Source organism: Pyrgilauda ruficollis, unplaced genomic scaffold, assembly GCF_017590135.1.
Source record: "Pyrgilauda ruficollis isolate IOZ18807 unplaced genomic scaffold, ASM1759013v1 scaffold6, whole genome shotgun sequence".
In the NCBI taxonomy this organism is placed as follows: Eukaryota; Metazoa; Chordata; class Aves; order Passeriformes; family Passeridae; genus Pyrgilauda; species Pyrgilauda ruficollis.
The window spans coordinates 15482816-15507650 of NW_024527710.1; the positions used below are offsets into that span (position 1 = coordinate 15482816).

The following is a 24835-nucleotide window of genomic DNA, read 5'->3' on the forward strand; positions in this document are numbered from 1 at the left end:
GAACAACAACAGCACCAAAACCTCAAAGCACAAAGCAGCCCTTCTGTAGGCATTTGAATGGAGAGGGGGAGCAGAAAGGAATGGTGGTTTAATGAAAGAAATTGCTCAGGTGCTTGGAAATGCTTGTTTTTCAACTGTGTGTCAGTGGGGATTTACAGGCTGACACCCAGCTGATGTAAATCAGTGTTGCCCCTTCACTGCAGCTGATTTATGGCACCTGAAGATCTGGCCCCATATTTTCTTTTGTGGGCATGTTTGCCAAAGGCCAATTTTTCCACCACTTTTTTTTTTTTTTTGCTTGTAAATGAAACCACAGGCTGGAAACAACAAACCATGTTGTCTCAACCCCTGAGATGGATTGTTCTGTGAAAAATCCCTTTGCTGGGGGGCAAAGCTGTGGCCCTTTGGGCCAACCTTGCTATTCCAGGTAAAGGAGCTGTTCCCCCAGAGAGGAATTTGCTCCCAGGGGATTGAATTTGGTGTCTTCTGTGTTAGGAAATGCAGCAGCATGAAGCACCCATGGACCAGTGTGACTTAGACACCCAAAGGCATGTGAAATGTAGGATCCCAACAGGTGATTCAATGAATTTTCTTTGGCATTGGGCTGCCTGGTTATGTGGAAACATGAGTCAGGGCTCTTACACCAAGGACTTACACCAAGTTTGGATCACAAGCAATTCTTACCTTTACTTCGACTTCTTAGGACTCAGGAAAATGCCTGCAAGTAAATGAGTACAAAGCCACCTCAGTCAGAAAACCAAGTACGCTTCTTTTCTGACCAGAGGGGAGAAATTAATGAACAGAAAGATCTGATGCCTTGGAGGCTGGAAAAAGATGGGGCCTGCAGGAAAACAACCTGCATCCTCAGCTTTTAGAGCTGTTTCTAAAAGGATAAATCAAAATAGAACCACTAAAAAAAAAAAAAATAAAAAAATTCCAAGTGATTAAAGAAACTGCATGAAAAATCCCACCATGAAACATATAAATAAAAGCAGAAAAGCTATGTTTTACCTGAAATTGCTCATTCTCATCACTCACCTCCCAGCCCAAGGCTTCCTCACAAACCCAAGGCTTCCTCCAAACACCAAAGGCAGGTGGGGAGTGCCCTTCTCCTCCCCCTCCACCCCAGGGCTCAAACATCCACATGCTGAAACCCAGGAGCAGCAAAGCTGAATTCAGAAGAAAGGAAGAAGCGCCTGTAAGGTCTAGGGAAAAAAAAAAAAAAAGATTATGAGCAATTACACATTTACAATGGCAGTGGAAGAAGCTAATATATCTCATGCTGAAGTGGGCAGCAGGAGAGTTGTGCAAGATGAGATAAGCAGCAAAAATGTACGTTTCTTAGTTAAACTAAAAGCTTAGAGGGTACAATAAAACACTGCAGTTCCACCCGGGTTTTAATGAATGGATTTTCCCCTCTCGCACACTGACATACATTTGATATAGTTATTTATCCTATACATTTCTGGAGGCATATTTCCCAGGAGACCTTGTTTATCTCGCTCATAAGCACATGATGGATGTGTGGCGCTTTGGATAAATGGTATCACAATCAGATATTTTTATGGATATAGGCAAACCGGGTTATTAACAAAGGAAGGGCAGAGAGGAACCAGCACGCAGAAGAAAATAGGGAATGATTGATGACAATACACCTGAGGTTGCAAGGTGTAGGCTCCAGATAACCAGCTAACAGAAGAGGAGATAAGGGCAGTGCTTGAGACAGAGCTGTTTTCCACCTCAGGGTCAATGTCACATCAGCTGCCCCAACGCCTGCGTCCCTCTGAGCCTGGCAGTTCAGAGCAGGCAAAAATTCCCTGGCAGGAACAGCTCAAAAATTGTTGCCTTGGCTTTTTATAAAGTGGAATGCACAGGAACAGGCAGATACAAAACACTTAATCCCACCAGAAAAACCTGAAATAAAAGAAATGTCCATGTTTTGGTGAGTTTGGGGAGGGACTGGTGCTGGTGGGGCTGCCCCGTTGTCCACCACAGTGGGACCTGTGGTGCTGTACTACAAATAAGTAAAAATATTGGTTTAAAATGGTAATAATTACTGTATTCAACGCTAGCTTTTTGATTTACAGAAACAGGAGGTATTAAAATGGGATCTAAAAGGAAGATAAATCTGCAGGCATGATTTGACCTAAAATCTGGCAGCTGTGCTGGGTGCTCACTGGGCTCTTCAGCCACCAGGGTAAAACCAGGAGTTTGAAGTCTGGGAACTGCTCTGCATGGCCTCTCTGGGTTGCTTTCAACAGAGCAGCTCCATGTGGGAGAGAACCTGGGCAGGAGCAACTACATCCATCTGGAAGTGGGAGGAACAGCAGCATGGCAAAGCCATTTAGCAATAGTGAGTTTGCAAATCCCCAGCTGCAGCCTGGACGATGTTCCAGCATTACAGGTGAAGGGTCTGTGTGATATGACACCACAGGGAGCACAAGAGTCCAGGCTGGAAAGCAGTCCAGCTTCCCACTGCTGATGGAGATGTTAGAGTGGCAAGATTCCAGCTGGTTTTGTCCTGGGAAAGCTGGATGAGGCAATCACAACTCACCTGGAATACCGTCCTGGGAGTTCCCACAGCCAATGTCTTCAAGCAGGGAGGTGCAAATAAACAACAGCCTCTCCATGTTTATCCTCTTCTTTTCCTCGTGAAAACTTGTGAAAACACAACATGGAATGCAGGAGAGGAGTATCTTAACCAGGGGAACAGGCTGGAGCAGCAGAAGCAGTGCTGAACACGAGCACAGCCTTCCCCAGCCCTCACACCAGGGTTATTAATCTGAACTTACACAGGGAGGGACAGTTAGGAACACCACTAAAAGACGGTACCAAAATTTAATGCCAACCAAAATGAAACAATAAAAGCTTCAGCATAGTATGTTTTATTACCCTCCAGGTTATAATAAATCATTAGTTAGGTGAATCAAAGCACAAAATCACAAGGACAAGATAAAGTTATGTCCTTTATGAGAGGTTTCTAAGCCTACAGGCTGAATATTCAGCCAGTGTTGCTCATACTTCAGTCAGACTATCCTGATGATCTTGATGACTGTCAATCCTCTCCTTTCTTCCATCAAAAAAAAACCCCAAAAAACCAAATATACAAACTCAGGTACTGTCACCACTTTAAAAATTCTGTTTTTCTGGTTTGGGAACAACAGCCCCAAGTCAGGTTACTGCACTTGGCTGTCCTTGCCACAGCAGTGGAGAGAGGCACCACTGCTGTGTGTTTAACCAGCTTGATGATCAGGAAAGGTGGTTAAATTTACAAAAGCCACTTGACTCATCTGAGAAATGCCCTTGATCAGATTACACCGGTGATTCTCAAGAAGGGCAGGCAATGACACTGCAGTTTGTGTCCTCAGAGGTGAGCCATGCTCAGGGTCCTCCCCTCCAGAGCTTCTACAGAGCCCCTAAAAAAAAACCTGGAGGAATACCCTCCTTCACACAAGCAGTGACCTCTTTGACCATGACCCAAAAAGGAAATCTCTTGGCAAGTTTCCACCACACAAAAGATATTGCAGCTACACAGTGGAAAAGGGAAATGTTTTGGGTTGGCAGCTAAATGATGAAGGCCATAATGAGCACAGAGCCCTCTTGTTTTACATTTGCAATGTGCTCTGCCTTTCTTAAAGCTGTCACAGGAGCCCTGTGGATGAGTGTGGAGGCGGCATGAGGGCTACAACTAAATGCATGTTCCATTGTTGAGATGTCAGGGAGCCTGAGCTGCTCTCACAGGAATTGCATTCAGACAACGTCAGTCTGAAAGGGAAGGAAGGGACGATACCAGCCCACCATCACCAGCCCTGCTAAAAATCCCTCAGAAGAAGAGTTTGACCTTGCAGATGCTAGAAGACTCACAGCACTCATGCACAACTTTGCACTGGTGGAGTTGCCTTTTGGAGCAAAGCTGTGGCTGGTTATTTCACTGCAGGTCCAACCAAATGCATTTGCAAAAATCATTTCCCAACAAAGCTGCAGGAAGCAAGCCCTGGAAGGATCCAGGCTCATCACACGGTGCATTGTTGTAAAACTCCTCTGCTGTTAGACCTGGACTGTGATGCACAGCCCCAGGGATGGTAATAAAAGGCAAATCAATTTGTCTCTTTTCATAGTGAACTCTCTCCAAGTCAGATGTCCCACCCTGGGTGGACCCAGCAGCAGCTGGAATACTGGATTTCATGGGATCAGACTTGTTAACCACAGCTTGTCTGGGGCAAACGCAGCTACTAAGGGCAGAAGACCTCAGGGGATGTGCAGACAGCTTTTTAAAAATGTTCCATTTGTCCCACAGAAGCCGTGGCTGCCCCTGGATCCCTGGAAGTGTCCAGGGCCAGGCTGGATAGAGCTGGGAGCAACTTGGGATAGTGGAAAGTGTCCCTGCCCATGGCAGGGGTGGGAACAGTAGAATAACTTGGGAAAGCAGGGCAGTGAGGCACAGTGGCTCTAAGTGTCACGTTAGATACTGCAGTGCTCATTGAGATTTAGGCTTTAATGTGCTGGATTTTGCTCCACACGACACAGCTGCCTTCACAGGAGCTGGGCATCAGTGCACATCCTGCTGCACGTGAGATCAAAGTGTCTCTTCTTATCTCAAAGGAACCTTCACCAACAAGACAGTACAATTTGAAATCATGCAGCTACCAAATGCAGACGGAGATAAAGCTTGTCTCATTTAGCCCACTGCAATAAAGACAGGGAAAAGGCAAAATATGGAGGTCAGTAAGCACATTCAATCCCACGGGATAACTGCACATCCAAAGGTGTGGTTCCTAACACCCTCCCAGCTCCCAGTGCCTCCTGAAATGTTTCTGATTGGGATGAGACCCATGAGCAGAGAGAGGCCAGCTCGGAAAGCCAGTGAGGTGATGTCTTCCCAAGCAGTCTGGCCATCAGGTTTGTGTGAGTCCCTGCTGACTCCTGCTAGCAAGGAACTGTCTCAGAGTCTGGCCCTGAGCACGAGGAGCCACCATTCTGTGGGGCAGGGTTGTTGCACTGTCGCCTTCTCGTCCTCTGACCTCCTGAACACGGGGACCAGCTGGCCCAGCACCCCCAGTTTCCATTGACAGCAGCATCTGGAAAAGAAACAACAACAAGGCTGGAAAGGAGCACCAGGAACAAGCAGCTCTTTCCATGGGAAGGGCTGTCAGCTCCCATGAATTGTGTTTGAATAGAAACAGCTCTGCCTCTGTCCACATCACTAACAATACACCGGAGTCATTAACAATGAGGGATTGTTTCAGAGGTGTTAATTCTCTGTTCAGCATTTCTGGTGTTTGTTCAAACTACACTTCAGGTAGACATGAAGGGAGGGGGGGGAAAAGGCAATTAGCTTTATATTTACTTGAAGGATGTTTCTCTCTTTGTCTTAGTCCAAGCCTAGATAGGAGACAGACCAACTAAACTTGTCTCAGCCACATTTCAAGGTAATAGGGGCAGTGTTAGCACTTCAGTGAACAACAGCTTGACTATTCAGCTTTCCCTCCATTGCTTTTCCTATTACACTGATTCTTCTGAACCTTGAGCATGTGAGTGACATAAATTCAAAATACTGAGAATCATGGAGGCAACACATAAAAGGAGGAAATGGGAGCAAGAAATGAAGTTACAGTGTTGACAAATGGATGGATGTGAGCTTTGGGAAGGCTGGATGTGACTATGAGTGTGAAAAACAGACTGAAGTAAGGTGTCAGTGACTCCACCATTCAAGGCTCCATGGACTGCCTTAGAAATACCCAAAAATTGCCCCCCTGTTCAGTGAAATTTTGGCTGAAAGTGCATTTCAGCCTGGCTCAGTTTGGACACAGCCATGCAGAATGAGTACTGGGTAAGGCTGTAAACAAAGCCAGTGATAAATGCAGTGCATCAAATTGTGGGTTGGTGCCAGAGCTCTGGGTGCCTGGAATCTGGTATTATTTAGCATCTAAATTAATGAGCTGGAAGAAGTAAACAAAATGATTAAATTCATAGATGATCCTAAACTAGAAGGAGTTAAGAACATCAGTCAGCAGACAGCAGAGACATAAAGTGACCAAGAAGCATTAATAAATGCTTCAAAACAGCATAATAAGATTTTAAGATTAAAATGTATGATAGCATATCTGGGGGAGAACAGTCTGCAACATGCTGGCTTTATCAAAGGGAAAAACTTAGAGAACAGAGCTGCTTCCTAAGGAGGAGACTGAGGCTTTCCAGGGATTGTGAACCAGGCAGGAATTCCTATTTTGATCCAATTGCAAGGCACATACATGCAAAAATAAACCCACTTCCTCAGGAGGGCACAGAAATACAGAAGAGGGCAGGGCAAATACATCTGTCCCCTTTGCAGGGGCCCAGCTGGGCAAACTGGGGACAGCCAGGGCTGGCATCAGCCCCCATCCATCAGCTGCCACCCCTGGACACCCCTAACACAGCTGGGATTGTCTCCTGGGTGCCTCTCACCTCTGCTCCTGCTGATCTCACAGGCGGTGCCGCTGTGGCCGAGGGGACACAAGCACTCACACTCTGCTCCTGAAAGCAAGCACAGCACAGATGGGGGGAATTACACACCTGGAGCCACATTTCCCAGCAGGCATGCACTTCTCCCCTGCACTTCATCTTCTGGGAGCAAGGGACAGTGGGTGAAATGTCATCATTTTTCTCCAGTGCTGAAGGGATCAATAGCAATAAACAGGGGAGCTGTGACTGCCCTGCACCCCCTCTCACCTCCCCAGACATTTGTTTCTGCCCTGCAGCTCAACCTCAGACTCACTGCTGCAATTCCACAAGCCAGGGGACCACAGAGTCCTCCTGCTCTTCTGCAAAAGAGATCACAGACTCCTGGAATGGTTTGGGTTGGGAGGGACCCTAAAGCTCATCTCATCCCGTCCCCTGCCCTGGGCAGGGACACCTTCCACTGTCCCAGGTGCTCCAAGCCCTGTCCAGCCTGGCCTTGGACACTTCCAGGGTTTCAGGGGCAGCCACAGCTTCTCTGGGCATCCTGTGCCAGGGCCTGCCCACCCTCACAGCCAGGAATTCCTCCCCAACATCTCATCTGACCCTGCCTTCCCTGTGGCCTCCTCTGGACTCACTCCAGCAGCTCCTTTTAGCATTTGGGGTTTCAGACCTGGACACAGCACTGCAGGTGCAGAGAGATCTTGGTAAAGCTGATAAAGAACAAACTGCAGCATCAAGAAAGAGCAACCAGGACAGGAATTTCCTAACTTGGCTTTGTGGCAGAGGAAAAGCCCAATATCCCTGCTCTGGCTGCCCAGGGATGTGCATTCCAAGTCAGGAAGCTGGAGAAGAGTTCCCACTTAGGAAAATACATGGTCATTTAAAACCTTTTGCTGAGGAGATCCTAAATGAAATACTAACCTGGACTCAGCTCCTGCAAAGTTATTTAAACAAAGGTCACCATAAGACAAATGCTTGAAGTGCTACAATCAGCTGCTGGTACCTGAAGTGATCGTTTCTGCATTAGATACAATTTGATGATAATTCTCATCAGGACTTTTGCAGATGCAGATTGGAATTAGGCACTTGACAAAATGGTCCCTTTGTTAGAAGCTCTCATCACATCATATATCTCTTGTTTAGGCAGAGCAGTTTTCATTCAATTCGTTTTTCCCCTTCATTTTTTAAATCACAGCCTGCTTACAGAGGAGGACAGCTTCTATCAGAAACAGGGGGAGGTGGTGATCACTGTGCTTGGCACTTATATGGGGCTTTTCATCTTCAAAACCCTTTTACAAATACTAATTAATGCTCAGACAGTAGTCACTTCTCCAGGAGGATGGAAGCAATCTTAAAAGGAGGAGACTTAAAGATGTCAAGGATTTTTTTTTTTTTAATGAATAACTGAAAAGTAATAAATTCTTCTGTAAAACTGATACAGATAATGGTCACTCCCATGACAAAGACACATCCCTTGACTTTACTGTCTTTACTTACCAGTAAGGACTCTACAAACACAGCAACTTTAAAAACACAGTAAATTCCCTGATAAAGAAATGACAGGAAAAACTGAAGAGCAACTTGCTTGCCACATGTTCTCCACAAATTCCCAACTAATTTCCTTATCACTCTCTGCAACATCTTAAAAGGTGGCTGTGCTCAGCTGGGGTTGGGCTCTTTCACCAGGCAGCACTGAAATAACCAGAGTCAAGAACAGTCTCAAGCTGTGCCAAGGGAAATTTAGGTTGCAATAAATTCTGAGATAAAGTTCTGGAATGGCTGCCCGGGGAGGTGGTGCAGTCACCATCCCTGGGTGTGTTTAACAAAGCCTGGATGTGGCACTGGGGGCCAGGGTTTAGTTGGGGTGCTGGGGCTGGGTTGGACTCAATGATCTTGAAGATCTCTTCCAGCCTTGTGAGCCTGTGAATTCAATCAAGAGGGGAGGAGGGAGGAGCAGGACCCCTGTACCTCTCAGGAAGGGGATGCCATTCCCGTGGCACGGAGCACAGCGACAGGAGCTGCTCTCCAGCTGGAACTCATCCAGAGCCCGGCGCAGATTCTCCTTTATTTTCATGGAATCAGCCACGTCAGAAGGAGCCACCAGCTCATACAGTGGCTCTGCCTAAAGGGAGGGGAGAAACTGCATTAATTCCCAGTTAATTCCCATGCATTAGTTCCCATGAATCCCAAGGCTCGGTGGTGGCGCAGCTGGAGGGGGAAATGGAGGCTGTGTGGCACAAACTCCAGGTTTCCCATTGCTATTTGCTAAAACCTTGTGAACAACGAGGCCACGACGTCAGGAATACTCCCAAGTATTCCTCCCCTTGGTTTCCAACACCAGAGGAGTAACAAAATATTTTGTGTAACAAAACAGAGCAGCCAACCTGTTGGATAAGAAACAGCCTAAGTTGCACAGGAGTTTCATTAAACCCTTTCTCATCCATTTTTCTGGTACAGACATTTTTAGATCAGATTTGCACAAACTTGTATTTTCTGAGTGAGCACTTACTCAGAAAGTAAAAAGGATGTTTAAAAACATCCCCTGAAACAACATCCACAAAAATCTCCTCCTCCAGCCCCCCAGCACGGCCAGAGGCACCAGTCACAGGGATTCCCATCAGCACTTCCACCTTCACCACTCCTGCACTTCAAGGCAGGTGTTTATCCTTATGGAGCCCAGATAAGGGTTTCATTGCCTTCCAGGAGGGAGAGGATTTGATCTCCACCTGCAGATGGGCTCAGGGAGAGAAGACAAGGGTGTGCACAGCACAGTGAACGTGCAGGACCAAGGAGACTTGGGCTCACTCATTTATTTTCCTCCTGAGAACAAGGGAAAGTTAAAGTGGGGTGTCAGTACTTCCAGTCACCCATTACTGCCTGTGGGATGATAATTCCACGTGCCATCAGAGGATCCATCCCAAATTCCCATCCTCACTGCAGGGATGCTGCCATGCAGCCCACACACAGGAAGCATCAAAGATCACCCTCCTGCCAACACAGGCTCAAACTACAACACCTAAAGAATGTTCCAATAAAAAAAAAAAAAATTAAAAATCCTCATTTCCTGCTGCCGTACATCCACTCTTCATCAATTATCTGTGATCCATACTTTGCTTTTTGGAATTCAGACCATACAAATGAGGAAATACACTAAGAGTGACCTGCCAAGTCCCTCCAGCAGATGATTTATGAACTGATTTGCTTTAGTTTTCCCTAACTAAGCATTCTTGGGCTGACATTTAGTCACACTCCGCTGGTACTTTTGATCTTCCAGCCCCACAGGGATATTGGTATGGAAATGAAGATACCAAATCCAAATTACATCCGCCTGAGGTTTTTCACTGGGCAGCCTGGTCAGTGATGCCAGGCAAGACAAAGAACACCTCAGTTCCTCATGGGAGGTTTTTCTGTGTGGGGGATTTGGTGCAGAGGGCTGCATTTCCCTTGTCTCCTGCCTTGAGACCTCCCAGTGAATTTCTGAGGGTCAATCCACAGCACAGCAGGGGCTGCAGCAAGTGCCAGATGGGCACTGGCTGTATTTCCAAATTACTCATTTTTGCTTGCTTCACTTTTTTAGAACCTACCTCTTTCTTGAGAAACAACCCCCTCTTACAAATGTAAAGATTTTTGTCTAAAATGAAATTTTACAATTAAAAATAACTATAAATCAACTTCCATCTCTACCAGTCCAAACCCCTGTTTAAAAGGATCTTCTGCACCTTTGTACTATTCACTCATTTTGACATTAAAGATGATGAGGCAGAACTGCTGCACACTTCTGCTTGCTTTTTTGCATTTCTTAAACTCTCCAGGGATCAAAAATCCTTGACTCTTCGAAGCCTAACTCCTGTTTTTAAGGTTCAGCTAAGCTACACAAACATCCAGGCATGCACAATGAACCACCTGAAAGAATGGTCACTGCTGCTCACAGAAATTGATAAACATCAAGGAAAATAGAAGTCTTGATAAAATACATGCTGCCAGATGCAATTTTTGGTAAGTTATCATCTGAATTGCCTGGCACACAGCAAGAAATGACATCTGCACAGCCAAGTTAAAGGGTTAAAGCAGTTTACTTTGTGTCTTTCCAACCACAGTCCCTTTAAAGCATCCCACCTTTGCATTTCTGAATACTCACTTAGAGGAGCTGCACAATAAAGTCTGTTATTCCTGTTTTGTTTTGGTTGTTTGATTTTTTTTTTTCCTCTAAATCCTGTTTATTTAAACACAGAGTTCTCCAAGGAGCTGGAGGAAGTGGAGGGTGCAGTACCTTCAGCTTTATGATCTCAGGGTTGTACTGCACAGCATCTCCCCACTGCTGCATGAGCTGGGCCGTGGGCAGGTCCTTGTGGGCCAGCGTGGTGACGTCTTCACTCGCTCCTCCACGGACCAGCACCAGGAAATCCTCCACAAACTGCTTCCTGGCAGTGCTGTCTGCAGAAATGCACTCAGGAAAGTGCCCAGCTCTGCCCACTGGGCTGCACTTACCAGCTGACACCAAAACCCCCCCATGCAGGACCCAGCCCACCCAGAGGGCAAAGGAAAAAGGCCACAAGTGCTGCTCACCTGGTTTCCTGCAAAGTGTGTCCATGTCCCTCCTGCTCCCCTGCAGGAATTCCCCATCCTGCAACCTGCATCCCTCCCCTAAATTCTGGTTTTAAGCTCACCAGTCCCTCCACAGCCCCATGCTCCTCACCACCAGGAATATTCCCTGTTCTCCCCCATGGATTTCCAGGTGCACCTTCCTCCCGTGCACACGGGAGCTCCCCAGGTCCCCAGAGGCTCCCACAACACCATCACCTCCCTGTTTTCCCCATCAGGATGCTGGGTGTCCCTGCTGAGAGGTGGGGGTTGATATTTAACACAGAGGGGGTGATGGCTGATCATCTCCTTGGGATGCTGAGCAGATATTTACTCTATACACAGAAAATCCTGGAAAAACCCAAGCTCTGAGGTATTTCCCCCTCCGTTAAGCCTGGCTGGGGCTAGCCCCCAGACTCAAAAGTGGCTGTGAGGGAGTGGGGAAATATTTCAGGCAGGCAGGATGACAAAACCTTCGTTTCACCATGACAAAGAAATGAAATGGCAGAAATGTTTCATGCTTACCTCCAATCTCTTTCAAAAGGGCTTTACAGCCAGCTGAATCTACTCCAAGCCCCACAGAGAATTTAACAAGATTCACAGCAATGTTAAAGCCCTTCTGTGCACATTTCTGGACATCACTCAGAGAATAACCTTAAATACACAAAAATTTTAAGGTTTTAATACAACTGTTTCATGGTTTATGTCCACGTACACAGAAAATGAGAGTTGATAAGTATTTTTGCTTTAGGAAAAGAAAAGAAAGATATGATGAAGAAGGTTATTTTTTGGATTTTTTTTTTTTTGATACTTAACAGAGCTATATGAAACGAAATCTCTACATTTTACAGAACTCAGAAGCTAAGTGGAAATGAGAGGTAAATGCTGGAAGAGGAGGATTTTAGTCACCCACCCAGCTGCACTGGGTTAAGCAGAGCTGCAGTGGGTGGGAACACAGGATGTCTAAGCACAGACCACCCACCACCCCTCCCCATCCCCAGAATTCCTTTAAGAGGAATAGATGAAACAGCTTTTCCTCCTTTTACCAGCTCACATCTCCAATCCTCTGCTGCCGGAAGAGCCTTAAGTGCTACACGGAAATTTAGACTGGATATCAGGTAACATTTATTCACCAAAAGGGTTATCAAGCCCTGGAAGAGGTTCCCCAGGGCAAGGTGGAGTCACCAACCCCAGAGGGCTTCATGGGACATGTGGATGTGGCACCTGGGGACATGGTTTGGTGGTGGCCTTGGCAGTGCTGGGGGAACAGTTGGACTCCCTGATCTCAGAGAGCTTTTCCAGCCTGAAGGATTCCCTGATTCTAAGATGTGGCAGACTGGATTCTGTGTGAGAGCAGAACAAGTACCAACCATGTCACACAGGGTGGAACACCAGATCTGCAAAAGAAAATTTCAGTTCCAGCACAGACAGTGCAAATATAATGGGGGATTTGAAGGGGAAAACCTGAATTCTCAGACTGGACCTACAAAACCCTGCTGAGAACTTACAGCCCAGTTCAGCACTTGTGTGAAAATGTTGTTCTTGCTGCAAGATCCTGACCTGGGTCAGCAGACACTGAGCATTTTGATGCAAACAATAATACACTTTAGTTCAAACAAACATGGCTTGTGATGGGCCCACAGCAACAGCTGAGAAATTGGGAAAGTCTGTTAGAATTTGAATACCTGAAATGTGAATCTAAATTCTGTCCCTCTCTCTGACTCCAGGGTAAGGAACTTCCCACACAGCAGAAGAACAAACAAGCAGAGTATTACACAAAGCAGAGCCCAGTAAATGCCTCTGCAAACAGACAGCAGAGCAGTTCCTCACTCCCCTGCCAATGAATAAATAATTGAGAGTGCAGCTATTGATTAATGTCACACTGCTCGCTCTGTCCTACACAACAATCATCATTTCTCACAACAAAGGGAGCCAGAGCCAAAGAGCAGGAGCAATGTCAGGCACAAGAGTCACCCAGCAAATTATTTACTGTTTCCTACATGCTGGAAAAGCTCTCGAGGCTAAAGGTGTTCCGAGACTGCCATTTGAAAGGCAGTAGAAAAAGAACTTGGGTGAAGCTTTTCAAAGCTAACAGAAGTGTTACAATCCACGATTCTCATTCATCTCAACATCTTGTCAGCCTCTAAAACGTGTTGTCTAAAATGCTTGCCACAGGGCTTTGTGAAGTAAATCCAGCCCATGACGCTGAGCACGCTCTGAAAACCTCTTTATTCACTGCCAAGGCGCACCTCTACTCCCACATTTCCTGCAGGATTTCTCTGAGGTGCTGTTGACCCCTTCTCCCGTCATCTCCCTCTCAGACCTGAGCCATCCCTGTGTGCCTCACAGAGGTTTTCCCACCCAAAACCTGACCCAAAGCTCCTTCCCCAAATCACCTGCACGTACCCGCCCTGCGGAGCTCGTCGCTGTTCATGACCAAGGTGTACTCGTAGATGCCTCCAACAGTGGCCTCCTGGATGAAGTGTGTCCCAAAATCCCTGAGGAGCTCGCGGTACTCCCCGTAGCTGTACTCCGCGGGGAGCCGCCGCAGCCGCCGCAGGAACTCGTGGTGCAGCATCAGGGCCCGGGGCTTCAGCTTGTAAACACCAACAGCCAGCTCAGAACGGGCGTGGAGGAACTTGCTGGACTGCAGGAAAGGCGGGAGAAGCCAGGAGGAGGGAGGGATGTCATTCTCATGGCAATGGGAATTTGTTGTTTGCAGTTAAACCATCAGTGCTGGGTGGGATTTATGGATTTCACAGTTTCCAACAAGAAATCTTATAACTGGAAATCTCCTAACTGTTTTTCATCTCCTAAAAAACCTCCAATTTTTTGCAAAAGCAAAACCTTCAGTAGTAAAAGTTCCTGAGAGTCAGGCCATGATTGGGACGCAGGAAAAGGCAGGGTCCAGGTTCTGCTGTGGCACATCCAGAATGCAAGGACACCTCAGCAATCCTGCAGGACTGTTTTATCCCTAATGAAACTTCATCTCTCACAAGCTCCCTCCTGAACAATTCTGACATCTGAAATCAGGATTTGTATGGGAAATGGTCACTCTGGCTAAGCCAGATTCATATTTCACAGACTATGCCCTTATCAAAATGGAAAGGAAAGAAAACATAAACACTTTCTCTCTCTCTCTCTCTCACACAAACACACACACATATTTATATGGCTCTGCATATTTCACAGACTATGCCCTTATCAAAATGGAAAGGAAAGAAAACATAAACACTTTCTCTCTCTCTCTCTCTCTCACACACACACACACATATTTATATGGCTCTATGTAGATATGTAAACATGGATAATTTTTTTTTCTCCCCTTTCTGGTATCAAAGTTGGGAACAGAAAATGTCTTCCATCGTGTTCAAAGGATTTAGTGTTCAGTTGTCTGGGCCAGCAGGGCAAGCACATCAGGCAGGGATCAGTATAGAACACTGCAGCTCAAATAATAAATTCAGGACTTAATATTTGGTTTCTTTATGGATATCTGTTGCAAATACTTCTCATCAACCTCTGATCCTGTTGTGAGAAATTCCACTTTGCAGGAAGCAAATGCAAGGAATACTTTGCCATTCCTGAGTACACTTTATACTGAAAGGAGACAGATTGGGACAGTATTACACCACTGATATGAGCTACCTTTGTTTATGGCAATAACAGATGAAAAAAAATAATTATGGCAGTAGTAGGAGTTACAGATTCAAGTTGAACAGGCTTTTCAGTTTCAATTTTTCACCACAAGCATTCAAAGGTGGATGCCCAGCAGGGCAGTGGACAGACCACACTGAGAATCAGAGAAAATCCACAGCTGGAAGGGACCCTCAAGCATCGCTGAGTCCTCTCAACAAGTTGTGACTGATTTCAAAGGCCAAGCAGCCCAGATCCTGGCTGAGAGCTGAATGGAAAAGCTCCTGGATGCTGCAAACACAAAGGAAGGCATTGTGGGGGTAGCAAAGACTTGAACAAATGGCAGAATCCAGTTGGGGAAAGGATTTGATTTATCCCAGTCCTGGCTGCTGACCTCAGGAGGAGCCTCCAACCAACACACACACACACACACACTTACAGGGAATTAAGTGGAGCAGTGCTTACACTTGAAGAAAATCTTTTAATCCTCTGCATGAACTTCTTGAACCTCATGTCATTTGAATTGTAACCAAGTTCAAACACTTTTGGTATTTTTATCCCCACGCTGAAGCTTGACTGCGTAGCTTTTGCCTTCAGGACACTGCTTTCATAATTTGAGTAGGAGTCATATTCAGTCATTGTAAATTCATATTTGCCTTTGGTCTAAACAGAAAGGAAAAACAACACGTCTCATTTCCTGCACAGTGATTGTACACCTGAAGCGTGGGGAAGGAATGCAGACACAAATATACTTGTGAATTAATGCTTGCACTTTGAAGATGAAAAGCCTTGTATAATTGCAAAGCACTATTATTATTAACACAGGTACTTCAAGAATACTTGATTTACAGCAGCAGGAAAGCTCCTATCTCCTCCATACTGCAAGATCCTCAGGCTTTCACTTAATATGTCAATCTTATGCAAAGAAGGTGAAATCTTAAACACAGGCATCAATTAAAGTACAAATTCTAGAAAGAAAAGGTTTCCTAGTGGGCAGCACTCAAAACCATCATACCATCAGAAGCACTAAGGTCAAATATATGATTTTTGAAATATAGCTTTGATGCATGACAGGAACAAATTTTCACACAAAGCCTGTGGTGTGTTCAACATTGAGGAGCGTGTGGGGAATGAGGATGTTCTAGAATAGGGTAAAAATCAGCCTGATCCTACTGGGTGTCAAGAATTTTGTTATTTCTTTTTTTACAAAATGACCCAGCAATGAAGCTTTGGACACTAAATCCAGTGGAATATGTGTGTGTGAGTTTCTTTGCAGGCACATCTGGCACGCACCTCTGGTGTGTAGCTTTCCACGTTGTAGGGCTTCCTGAACCTGGTGTCTGTGATGTAATGGGGAGAACATCCCCCAGCATAGTACCTGTGGTCAAGGACCAACCCCTCCAAGCTGTTTGTGAAGATATTCAACCTGGAGGTGAAGCAGAACAGCAATATTTTATGGTACCATCAATTCAGAGCTAAACACTGAGTGTCTTGGCTGAGAAAAGCAAAAGATGATTGTTTTATTTGGCCACAGGCTCTTTGTTTCACACTTCTTTATTCTGAAACCCCAAAAGAAAGCTTGGCCTCTTTCACTGTCCAACCAACCCAGGTGCTGCAGAAGGACCTGACTAATGAGAAAGCAAAAGACAGAGTTGAATTTTGACACTTGATGAATACAGATGGCAATTTTCATCCCCCAGCTGTGAATGACACCAGTGTTACTGCCACCAGCACTGGCAGAAAAAAACCCTGTGGCTTTTACTGGAACTCTCCAGGAAGAGCAGAACAAACTGGATCAGCCAAACCCTGAGCACCCCCAAATATCCACAGCACCCATCAGAACCTTCAAAGCCAGGTTTGCCAATCCATGCCATCAATCCAGACTGATCTTTAATTCCTTCTTCATTCTGGTTTATCAGCCAAAATCCTTGCCAGGTTGGCCCAGGGGCAACCAGAGGTCAGTAGATCACAGTAAAAATTGTTGGGGAACAAGAAAAGAGGTACTCAAGCAACAGCTCAAGTAATCCTTGAAAGCACAGGGAGTTTTCCTTGGATTTCAGTGGATGATGGACAGAAACCTTAACCTCTCTGCTCTAAGAAAGGATGCAGCACTGCAGTTTGTGAGATGAGGAGATTAAACCCCATCACTGGCTTTTCCCATTGCTGCTGGTGGGGTGAAACTTCATTTTAAAAACCCACAAAAAGCTATCAGTGCTCCAGGCCTCTGTTGGATCTGTCTCTCCTGATTTTGGGGAGAGAGGCTGGCATGATAATGACACTGAAGCTGTAAAAAAATTAAGTCTAATTTTAGAACAATCTGGAAAAAAAGAAAGTCCACTAAAAGCAAATTACTGAGCAATTGTAGCTTCAAAGAGATGAGAAGCATGTTCCTGTAATTGTCCAACATTATTTTTAATTTTGATTAAACTCAGAAGTACAAAGCATTAGCAATGACATGTGCAGAAGCCATATCTCCAGAGAATAATGAGAAAATTGTATTTTTTCTTGCAATATGATTTTCCTTTTTCTTTTTTTTTTAATGTAAAAAGCAATTTTTTCCCTGCAGAGTAAGAAAAAAAACCCCCTCTTTTCACACAGTCTGATCTTACAGAAAGTTGTCACAATCTTAGCCTGCAAAAGCAGAATCAATTCAGACTTAGATTTTAATCCCCACAGAGTTGCTAGTGTGCAGGTTTACCCTACCCCACTCATACAAAGCACAAAACTTCCACCACCTCTCAATGTCATGGAAGAAATCAAAAGAATCTGAAAACCTTTTGGTCCCCACCAAACCAATACAGGGTGTAAGAATACAAACCCAAGGATTAATGATTTGGGTTAGGAGGGACCTTTAAAGGTCCCACCCCCTGCCATGGCAGGGACACCTTACACCATCCCAAGTTGCTCCAAGCCCTGTCCAACCTGGCCTTGGACACTTCCAGGGATCCAGGGGCAGCCACAGCTGCTCTGGGCACCCTGTGCCAGGGCCTGCCCACCCTCACAGGAGTGAATTTATTCCCAATACCTAATCTAACCCTGTCCTCTGGCAATGGGAAGCCTTCCCCCCTTGTTCTGTCCCTCCAGGCCCTTGTAAATCACCTCTCTCCAACTTTTCTTGTTCACTCCTTCAGGTGAAAGGCTGCAGTGAGGTCACCCCAGAGCCTTCTCTTCTCCAGGCTGAACAACCCCAATTCCCTCAGCCTTTCCTCTTAGCAGAACTGCTCCACCTCTCTGACAAACTTAGTGAGCTCTGGACTTGCTCCAACAGGTCAATGTCCCCCAGGATTGGGGGACAATTGGATCAGATTCCTGGATCCCAGCTCACTCCTGGATACAGCAGCTGCTCCAGCTTTTCTCTGTTCAGTGTTTGTCTGAAGACACATCAGATCATGCTCAGCCTTAAGTAAGAGAGCATCTCACCAAAGTCATAGCCTTACCCTTTTGCCAGGTTCTCTATTCCCCAGTACTCTTCCATCTTCTGGTCACATTTCCTGAACACTTTTTTGCAGTTTTTCTCATCTGACTGGTCCCCACAGTCGTCATCCCCATTGCAGAGCAGCCTCCGTGCAATGCATCTCCCTAGGATGGAAGGGCAAAGTCACCCACAAAACAACCTGTGATCACACTCCCTGACATGGAGTCTAGGAGCAAAACAGAACATTCCTGGAATGAATGATTCAAATCTAGCTGGAAAGAAAATTTCTTCTCTATCTGCATGGATCCCCAAAGTTCATCTGCTCAGTTTCACTCAAAAGCTTCATAACCTTGCTCATCTTAGGAAAAACCCACAATAATTAAAAGTGTAAGAAAAGTATAGAAAGTTTTTGGTTTTTTTGAGAGAACAAACACGCTGTTTCAGCAGGTCTTGTATTACTTTCTTTCTCTCTCCCCATGTCCACAATTACTGAGTGTTTTCAGTCTCATGAAAACACTGGAAGGTGCAGAGCAGAGGCTTTTCCTTTGCCCCATCTCAGGTGCTGAGCCCCTGTTGCAGTCCCTTGTGCTACAGATTTTGCTGATATAACCAGGTTATAATTTCCTCTTTGGAGGTTCTAAAGGTGGCTAACAGACTCACTGACACAAACACAAGCACGGAAGGAGCCAGGTCAATTCCTGGCATCCCTCTGGCCGAGCAAACTCCTGCAGAAGCACAAAGTTCAGCACAGTGGCCTCAGAAGTGACACCTGACTACCTGAGCAGCACCAGTCCCAAAATCCTTACCTGTGACTGCACACACAAAGCCATCACAGCGAGCTCTGCTCCTGCAAGGACTGTTTGTGACACACTCCTCAGCTTCCCTGTCAGAGCCATCACAGGAATCTCCACCGAACTGAGAGGGCTGTTCCAGGCGGGCAAATCTGTACTGTGATGAAATAAAAAATATTGACTCAAGTGCACAGAAAATGGTGAATTTTACGCTTCTCTGGTTGAAAAACAAACTTTGTGTCGCCGAGATCTGATCTAAGCGCGCTCTGTCATATTAAAAGAGAAAAGTGTCAGCACAGAAGTGTGAAGTTGGTAATTTGCCTCGTTTCAAAGGTTTCTGATCTGCGACAGTTTTAATTTTACCGAGGAAGGGTTGAGGATTGGGAGGGATGAAGGAAAGTTTGCTTTTCTTTGACAGTTTGTTTAAATGAGCCTGACAGTGCAGTGCGGGACTTTGCAAGAGTAAGGAAGGATCCAGTTCCATTTCCTCTCTTTCAATTAGTGCTGGTAACGACATCCCTTGTTATTTTCTGTCAGTGTATTTACTTGCCCCTCTGTATCATTAGGGATTTTTTTCCGCCCACAACACTGCTGTGAAGCAGTCAATTACTCCATCCAATATGTTAGCCCTCCTTTTTTCCCCAGCTTCTGAGATTAACTCTTTGATATGAAGCTTCACTCTCCCCCAGATCTCATCACTGGTTATTTCTGCTTAAGCCTGGGAACAGCTTCTCCAACTTGTTAGCAGAGGTCTCTCTAGCAATGGGGATTTTGCTCTTCACGCTGTTGGGATCATTACTTTCATTTGATGGGGCTTCTCGGGTGGAAAATGCTGGCTGGCAGACAAGAAAAAGCATCTTAATCCTGAGAGGCACCGAGTGTCTCCAGGTCCCAGAGGGGACCATTAGCGGGGAAGGTGCCTTGCAGTGATGCTGGAAGGACAGGACTGTGTTAGAAAGTCCCTGCAAAGCCTGGCCTTACACCTTCTCAGTGAGGCACCCTGAAAAGCACTGGAATTACTGGGGGTGGTGAGCTGAAGAGCTAAAAGCCACCTGAGAGCAAAACCCACGGTCTCACCTGTAGAGAGCTTTCCTCAGCAGCCCCGCTCGCTTTGCCCAACCCCACAGACAAAAAGGACACGGCTCGAGGGAGGTCCCACCTCCTGGTTTCTCAGTGGTCCCCAGAGCACAGACACTCACCCTTTTCTTCTGGCAGGGGTCACACTTGCTCCAGGAGGACCAGGAGGAGAGGATGCAGTCGCGGGGCTGTGGTGGGGCACTCACGGAGCGGGCGTGCCTGCCCCTGGCCACGCTGCCACTGGGGCTTGGGGACTCCTGGCCACTGTGTCCAACAACACGAGAGCTTCAGGCTGTGGAGCTGTGAGCTCTGAGGACCTGCCCACTCAGCCTATGCCCGTGTGAAACCTCACACCAAGGAGAACTAACACTCATCATGCTTTGTATGTAACCTCTGGATTTCAGTCCTCATCCTGATGGCATTCATTCCACTGGTCCTGATTCTGTAAAAACCTGATCCACTCTCCAGTACCAACATGGGAAACTAAACCCATGGTCCACCAATCTGGGCTTCACCTCAAGCTGTGCAAGCAGTAAAACCTTCACCACCAGCTGCTGCCCTTGCTCCGTGGCTCCAAGGTCATATACCTCCATGGACTGGCATGCACCCAGCATTTCTTAAAACCAGGCTTAAGTGTCTCTCTTTGCCCAGCAGCCCATCTTCCCCCAAGCTGGCCAAAGGCACTGGGTTTAGAGTCTACTTTCAGTTCATGAGTCATTAACCCATTAATCCCCTCCAACCCAGTAACAAACCTGAACCCCAAGTGTGAGCCTTTACTGCCCACCCCAGCCACTCTCACTCCTTCATGTGACAGCTGTCTCCAAGGTTTCCACAATGCCACAGTTAAAATGCTGCCTCCTCTTTTGGTGGATTCAGGATTTCTGATTAAATCCTTGTCCCAGACAAATGCTCCCTTGTTGCACCTCTTTCAAGTGGGGAGCTTTAGTAAAATGTTGACAATTATTTTCTTTTCATACCCAGTCTGATAAGGAAACTAGCACAGCGATGTTCCCAATTCTTCCACCCCGACAAAGAACAGCATCAGCTGAAGCTTTAAGTATGATTTAGTGCCTGGCATGGGGCTTCCATTATAGCATATTAAAAATCAACGGAATAAAGGAATTACAAAACCTCATCAGCTTGCTGAGGCATGAAATCAAAGCTCAAAGTTCAGAGAACAGTGCGAAAATATAGTTAGATTGGAAAGATTACAAGATGTAGTTCTCTGAAACAGCAAAATCTATTACACCAGCAGAAAAAGGAACAGCTCTCAGCCACAATCTCAAAGAAACAACCCCCTGTGTGCCCAGCCCTCTGTGGGGCAGCCAGCATGGAAGGGGGCTGCATGTTCAACCAATTCCACGTTACAACACGAGCGTGGCAATTTGTCAGCTCCAATTTATCACCAGGATTGCTCCTCCGAAGGCGGAAACGCTGCTGCCCTACGCTCGCTTCCAAACGACGCCTTTTGCCATTCATTAGAGACGCAGAAATCACTCACGACAGCAATTACAGCCCCTACAGCACCAAAGCCTGTGCTGATGCTGATGGCTTCTCCTGTCATCCCCTGCATGTGGCTGCAGAAACTCTCACTCACCCAAAGCCACGAGCAGTGTGGGCGCCCAGCACAGCGCAGAGCAGCAGCAGCAGTTGGACGCTCATCGCTCCGAGGCGCTGCTGGCGGTCCCACACCACCAACACCCCCAGCCTGTCTGCTGTGGGGGCTTGAACAGGGCTCAAGCACAAAAACAGGAACTGCAGAGCTGCTCTGCCACCCTGTAAACAGCAGATGACCCAGCACCTGGCAGGCTCACAAGGTAAACGCTGCGGTGGTTAGCACACGGCTTCCCCAGGCCAGCAAAGCTCTGCCTAGGAGCAATTTGCACCTTCCTTTGTAATGCTCCTTTCAAGGGACTGGGAAAATGAATATTTCAACAAACGAAACATATTTGAGTCTTGGCAAGAAGGAAGTGATAAGTAAACTCAAGTCTGCTTTCTAGGAAGAGAGTGCAGAATCATTTATTTATTGCTGCTTTTCATGTCTGTCTTCCAGAGGAAGGTCAGACACGAGGCACAAGCACTTATTCCCATGCCTCAGGGAAAGCCTTTTCCCTCAGAGTGCCCTTCCCTGTCTGTCCTGCTGCTGGGGAGGACAAGAGCCCCAGCCCTGGCTGGGCCATGCCACAGAGATTCTCTGCTCCACATCCCCAAAGCAGGACCTGTCAGGTATCAAATGTAATGTCTTGGTGTTTTCTTGCTGCTACACGGAGTCATTCTCTCTCTTAAATGGTCCTGACTGGGCTCAGAACTTACCATGGGCTGGTGGCCATCAGTCCGTTCAGCTGGGCTTTCAAAGGCAGATCAGGCAGCACCTGGAAGAGTTTTTCTTTGGTTGCCTGTTGAGCTGTCACATCCTGCTGCTTCTCCCTCCAGGGACAGCTTTTTGATTCCTGAGACACGAGAGTCTTTCCTTTCATTTTCCTATTAGTCTTAGCCTACAGCAAGCATCTTAGCGAGAGTAAAGTTCTCTGAATCTGTGTTTCCCTGCACAAAATGAGGAATATCATTGTGTTTCCCCATCCTTCTCCTTGCTGGACAAGGTCTTTGAGAAGACTGAGCCTGACTTGTGCAACTCTGGCTTTTAGCAGCACAGTCTCTCACCCTGGGACACATCTCTGAGTGCTCTGGTGATACAAAGAGTAAATACATTTTAATTTGCTCATTATGGCAATGATGGGTGCCATACATAAAATTATTCATAGTCACTAATAACAAACAAATCCAACAACCTCAGTGCCATTACCTGGCCGAGTGATACGCCTTAATGTGTCACAGTTACCTTACAAATGAAATTATTCTGCCTGTGGAGCCACATCCCTGCAAAATAAGCAACTGGCTGAGACATCTTTCTGGTTTGGCAGCCTGATGATAACAATTTAACACAGAGAGGCACATTAACTGAATCCTTGTAGGAGTCTGCTCCAAATAAAAGATTGTATTTCAGGCAATCCTTTTTTAACCCAGAGCTACTGAGCATGGTGATAAACTGCCCTCTAGACATTGAGGACAAACTGTTAGGGGGGATGATTCAGGCTGTGCTAAGCTTTCCATTTGCCTTTTTTGCCTGATTTTTTTTCTTCCAAATGACTTTGCCCCAGCCTGAACCCAAGATGTGCCTGTGTGATACAGCTTGCTCAACCTCTGGCACAATTGATTCAGTTGTTAATCATTTGTCCATGACAAAAAAGAAAACAACAAAAAAAAACCCCACTTACAGAAAGACCTCTCCACCATGACAAAAAAGAAAACCAACAACAACAAAAAAAAAACAACCCAGTTACAGGAAGACCTCTCCGTACACAGGACCTTTGCTGGCTGGGAAATACAGCACACATCCAATATTTCAACATCAGTAAAAGATAAACCAAGATTATAAACACAGAGCACCCTCTAGATAGAACTTCAAACCATGACAGTGATCCCAGCATGTGGAATTTTCAAGCTTCTCTCTGCTGCTTGTCTTTGTTTTGCTGCCTCTCACCACGCACATCTCACTGGTGAATAAACAGAAGGAGTGGAGAATTACCAGAAGTGATTAAAAACAGGAGCAGGGACTCCGGAGACAGAACTTCCTACAGCTCAACACATTTTTCAGAGAGAACTGAAAAGCACCATCAGGCTTTACACATAATTTACAACCTGATTTAATTAGAGGTAGGTCTACCACATGAAATTTATGACAGCAGGCACAGGTGATTTTCTGCTTCCTTGGGTCCATGGATCAGGGGGAATGCTGCCTTGTTTCCAATGTTGTCTTCTTTACCATTGCTGCTCCTTCTCCATTGGTGACTGTGGCTTTCTGATGAGCTGAAGTCCCAAACCAACTCTCTACATTGCTGAATTAGGACTTCTCACACTTGAAAATCAAATGCTCACCATGAAAATGGAGCCTGCAAGTGCAACACATCCTTTGCAGAGTTCATAGCCCAAGTTTGGGAGCCTTTGCTCCCTCTAAATAATACATTTTCACCAAACATGACGGTTCTTTAAATGGCAGTTTCCTGCTAAAAGAAAAACTGAAACCCATCAGAGCTGGAAGGAAGATCAGACTGGAGCCAGCAAGCAGCTGTTTACAGCATTATCAGTGCACTTTTCAAAAAGTTGCTTTTTCTCCTCTGAGAAAACTCTTTTATTCCTTGCTTTAGAACTCAGAATGCATTTCCTTCTGTGGAAAAAACTCATTCAAAGGTAAAAGGAAGCTTCCCACCAGTTTTAATTGTGAAGAGCAAAAGGTGGCAAATTATGGTAAAATTTGCAACCAAAGAATACTTCCAGATTTTTACAACAAACCCAACTGCATCATCATTTTTGTTACTAACACTGTTATTTTCTGGTGTGAGGCTCGTCTCTGGAAGGCCCTGGTCATAAAAAATTCACCTTGCTGAACATAATTCTCCTCTTCTGGCTTTTGATCAACTAAAAATAGTATCTCATTGTGACTGAGGCCAAATCTGGCACAGGTTTACCTACTTTGAAAGCTCTAAAGTCCTGTGAAGAGGGTAAGACAAACAAAGAAAACCCCTCCACGTCCCATCCCTTGTCTCCATCTCCTCTCCATCAGACCTCAAGACAACACACACAAACTTGTTTTCAAACTAGAAACAGCATTTTTTAAAGAAAAAAAAATATATTCATCATCTGTGTGTCAAATGAACAGTACAAAATTTACAAAAAATGCAACATCTCACAGCAATGTGACTTCTGCTTATTTCAAATACAGACCACACCTGACATTAGAGCTGTTCTTACACCTCTAGTAACTGTTAGGGAAGACAAAGATGCCACAAAAGGGTTTTTTTGGGTTTTATTTTTTTAATTTTTTTTCCCCAGCTAGTACTTG

The 24835-nt window shown here is 45.8% G+C and overlaps 1 protein-coding gene across 1 annotated transcript; it reads right to left on the reverse strand.

The window, feature by feature from the left end:
- Positions 1-4926: 4926 nt before the first annotated feature.
- Positions 4927-21597, reverse strand: C8B (complement C8 beta chain). The gene is made up of 12 exons (XM_041483192.1): positions 21533-21597; positions 20058-20199; positions 18874-19015; positions 18090-18231; positions 15946-16078; positions 15118-15315; positions 13426-13666; positions 11545-11673; positions 10709-10872; positions 8407-8560; positions 6445-6513; positions 4927-5078 (listed from the first exon to the last, which is right to left on the reverse strand). The coding sequence occupies exons 1-12, from the start codon at positions 21595-21597 to the stop codon at positions 4927-4929; spliced, it is 1731 nt and encodes a 576-aa protein (XP_041339126.1).
- Between the last annotated feature and the right edge of the window lie 3238 nt (positions 21598-24835).

What these genes read in the sequence shown, in the direction of transcription:
- C8B (XM_041483192.1), bottom strand. Translation starts at nt 21,597, where the DNA reads ATGAGCGTCCAACTGCTGCTGCTGCTCTGCGCTGTGCTGGGCGCCCAC. An exon ending in ATAGAGAACCTGGCAAAAGG is followed by an intron (nt 16,079 to 18,089) that starts GTAAGGCTATGA and finishes CTTCACCTCCAG; the next exon opens with GTTGAATATCTTCACAAACA. An exon ending in CTGAGATCATAAAGCTGAAG is followed by an intron (nt 8,561 to 10,708) that starts GTACTGCACCCT and finishes CCCTCCCTTTAG; the next exon opens with GCAGAGCCACTGTATGAGCT.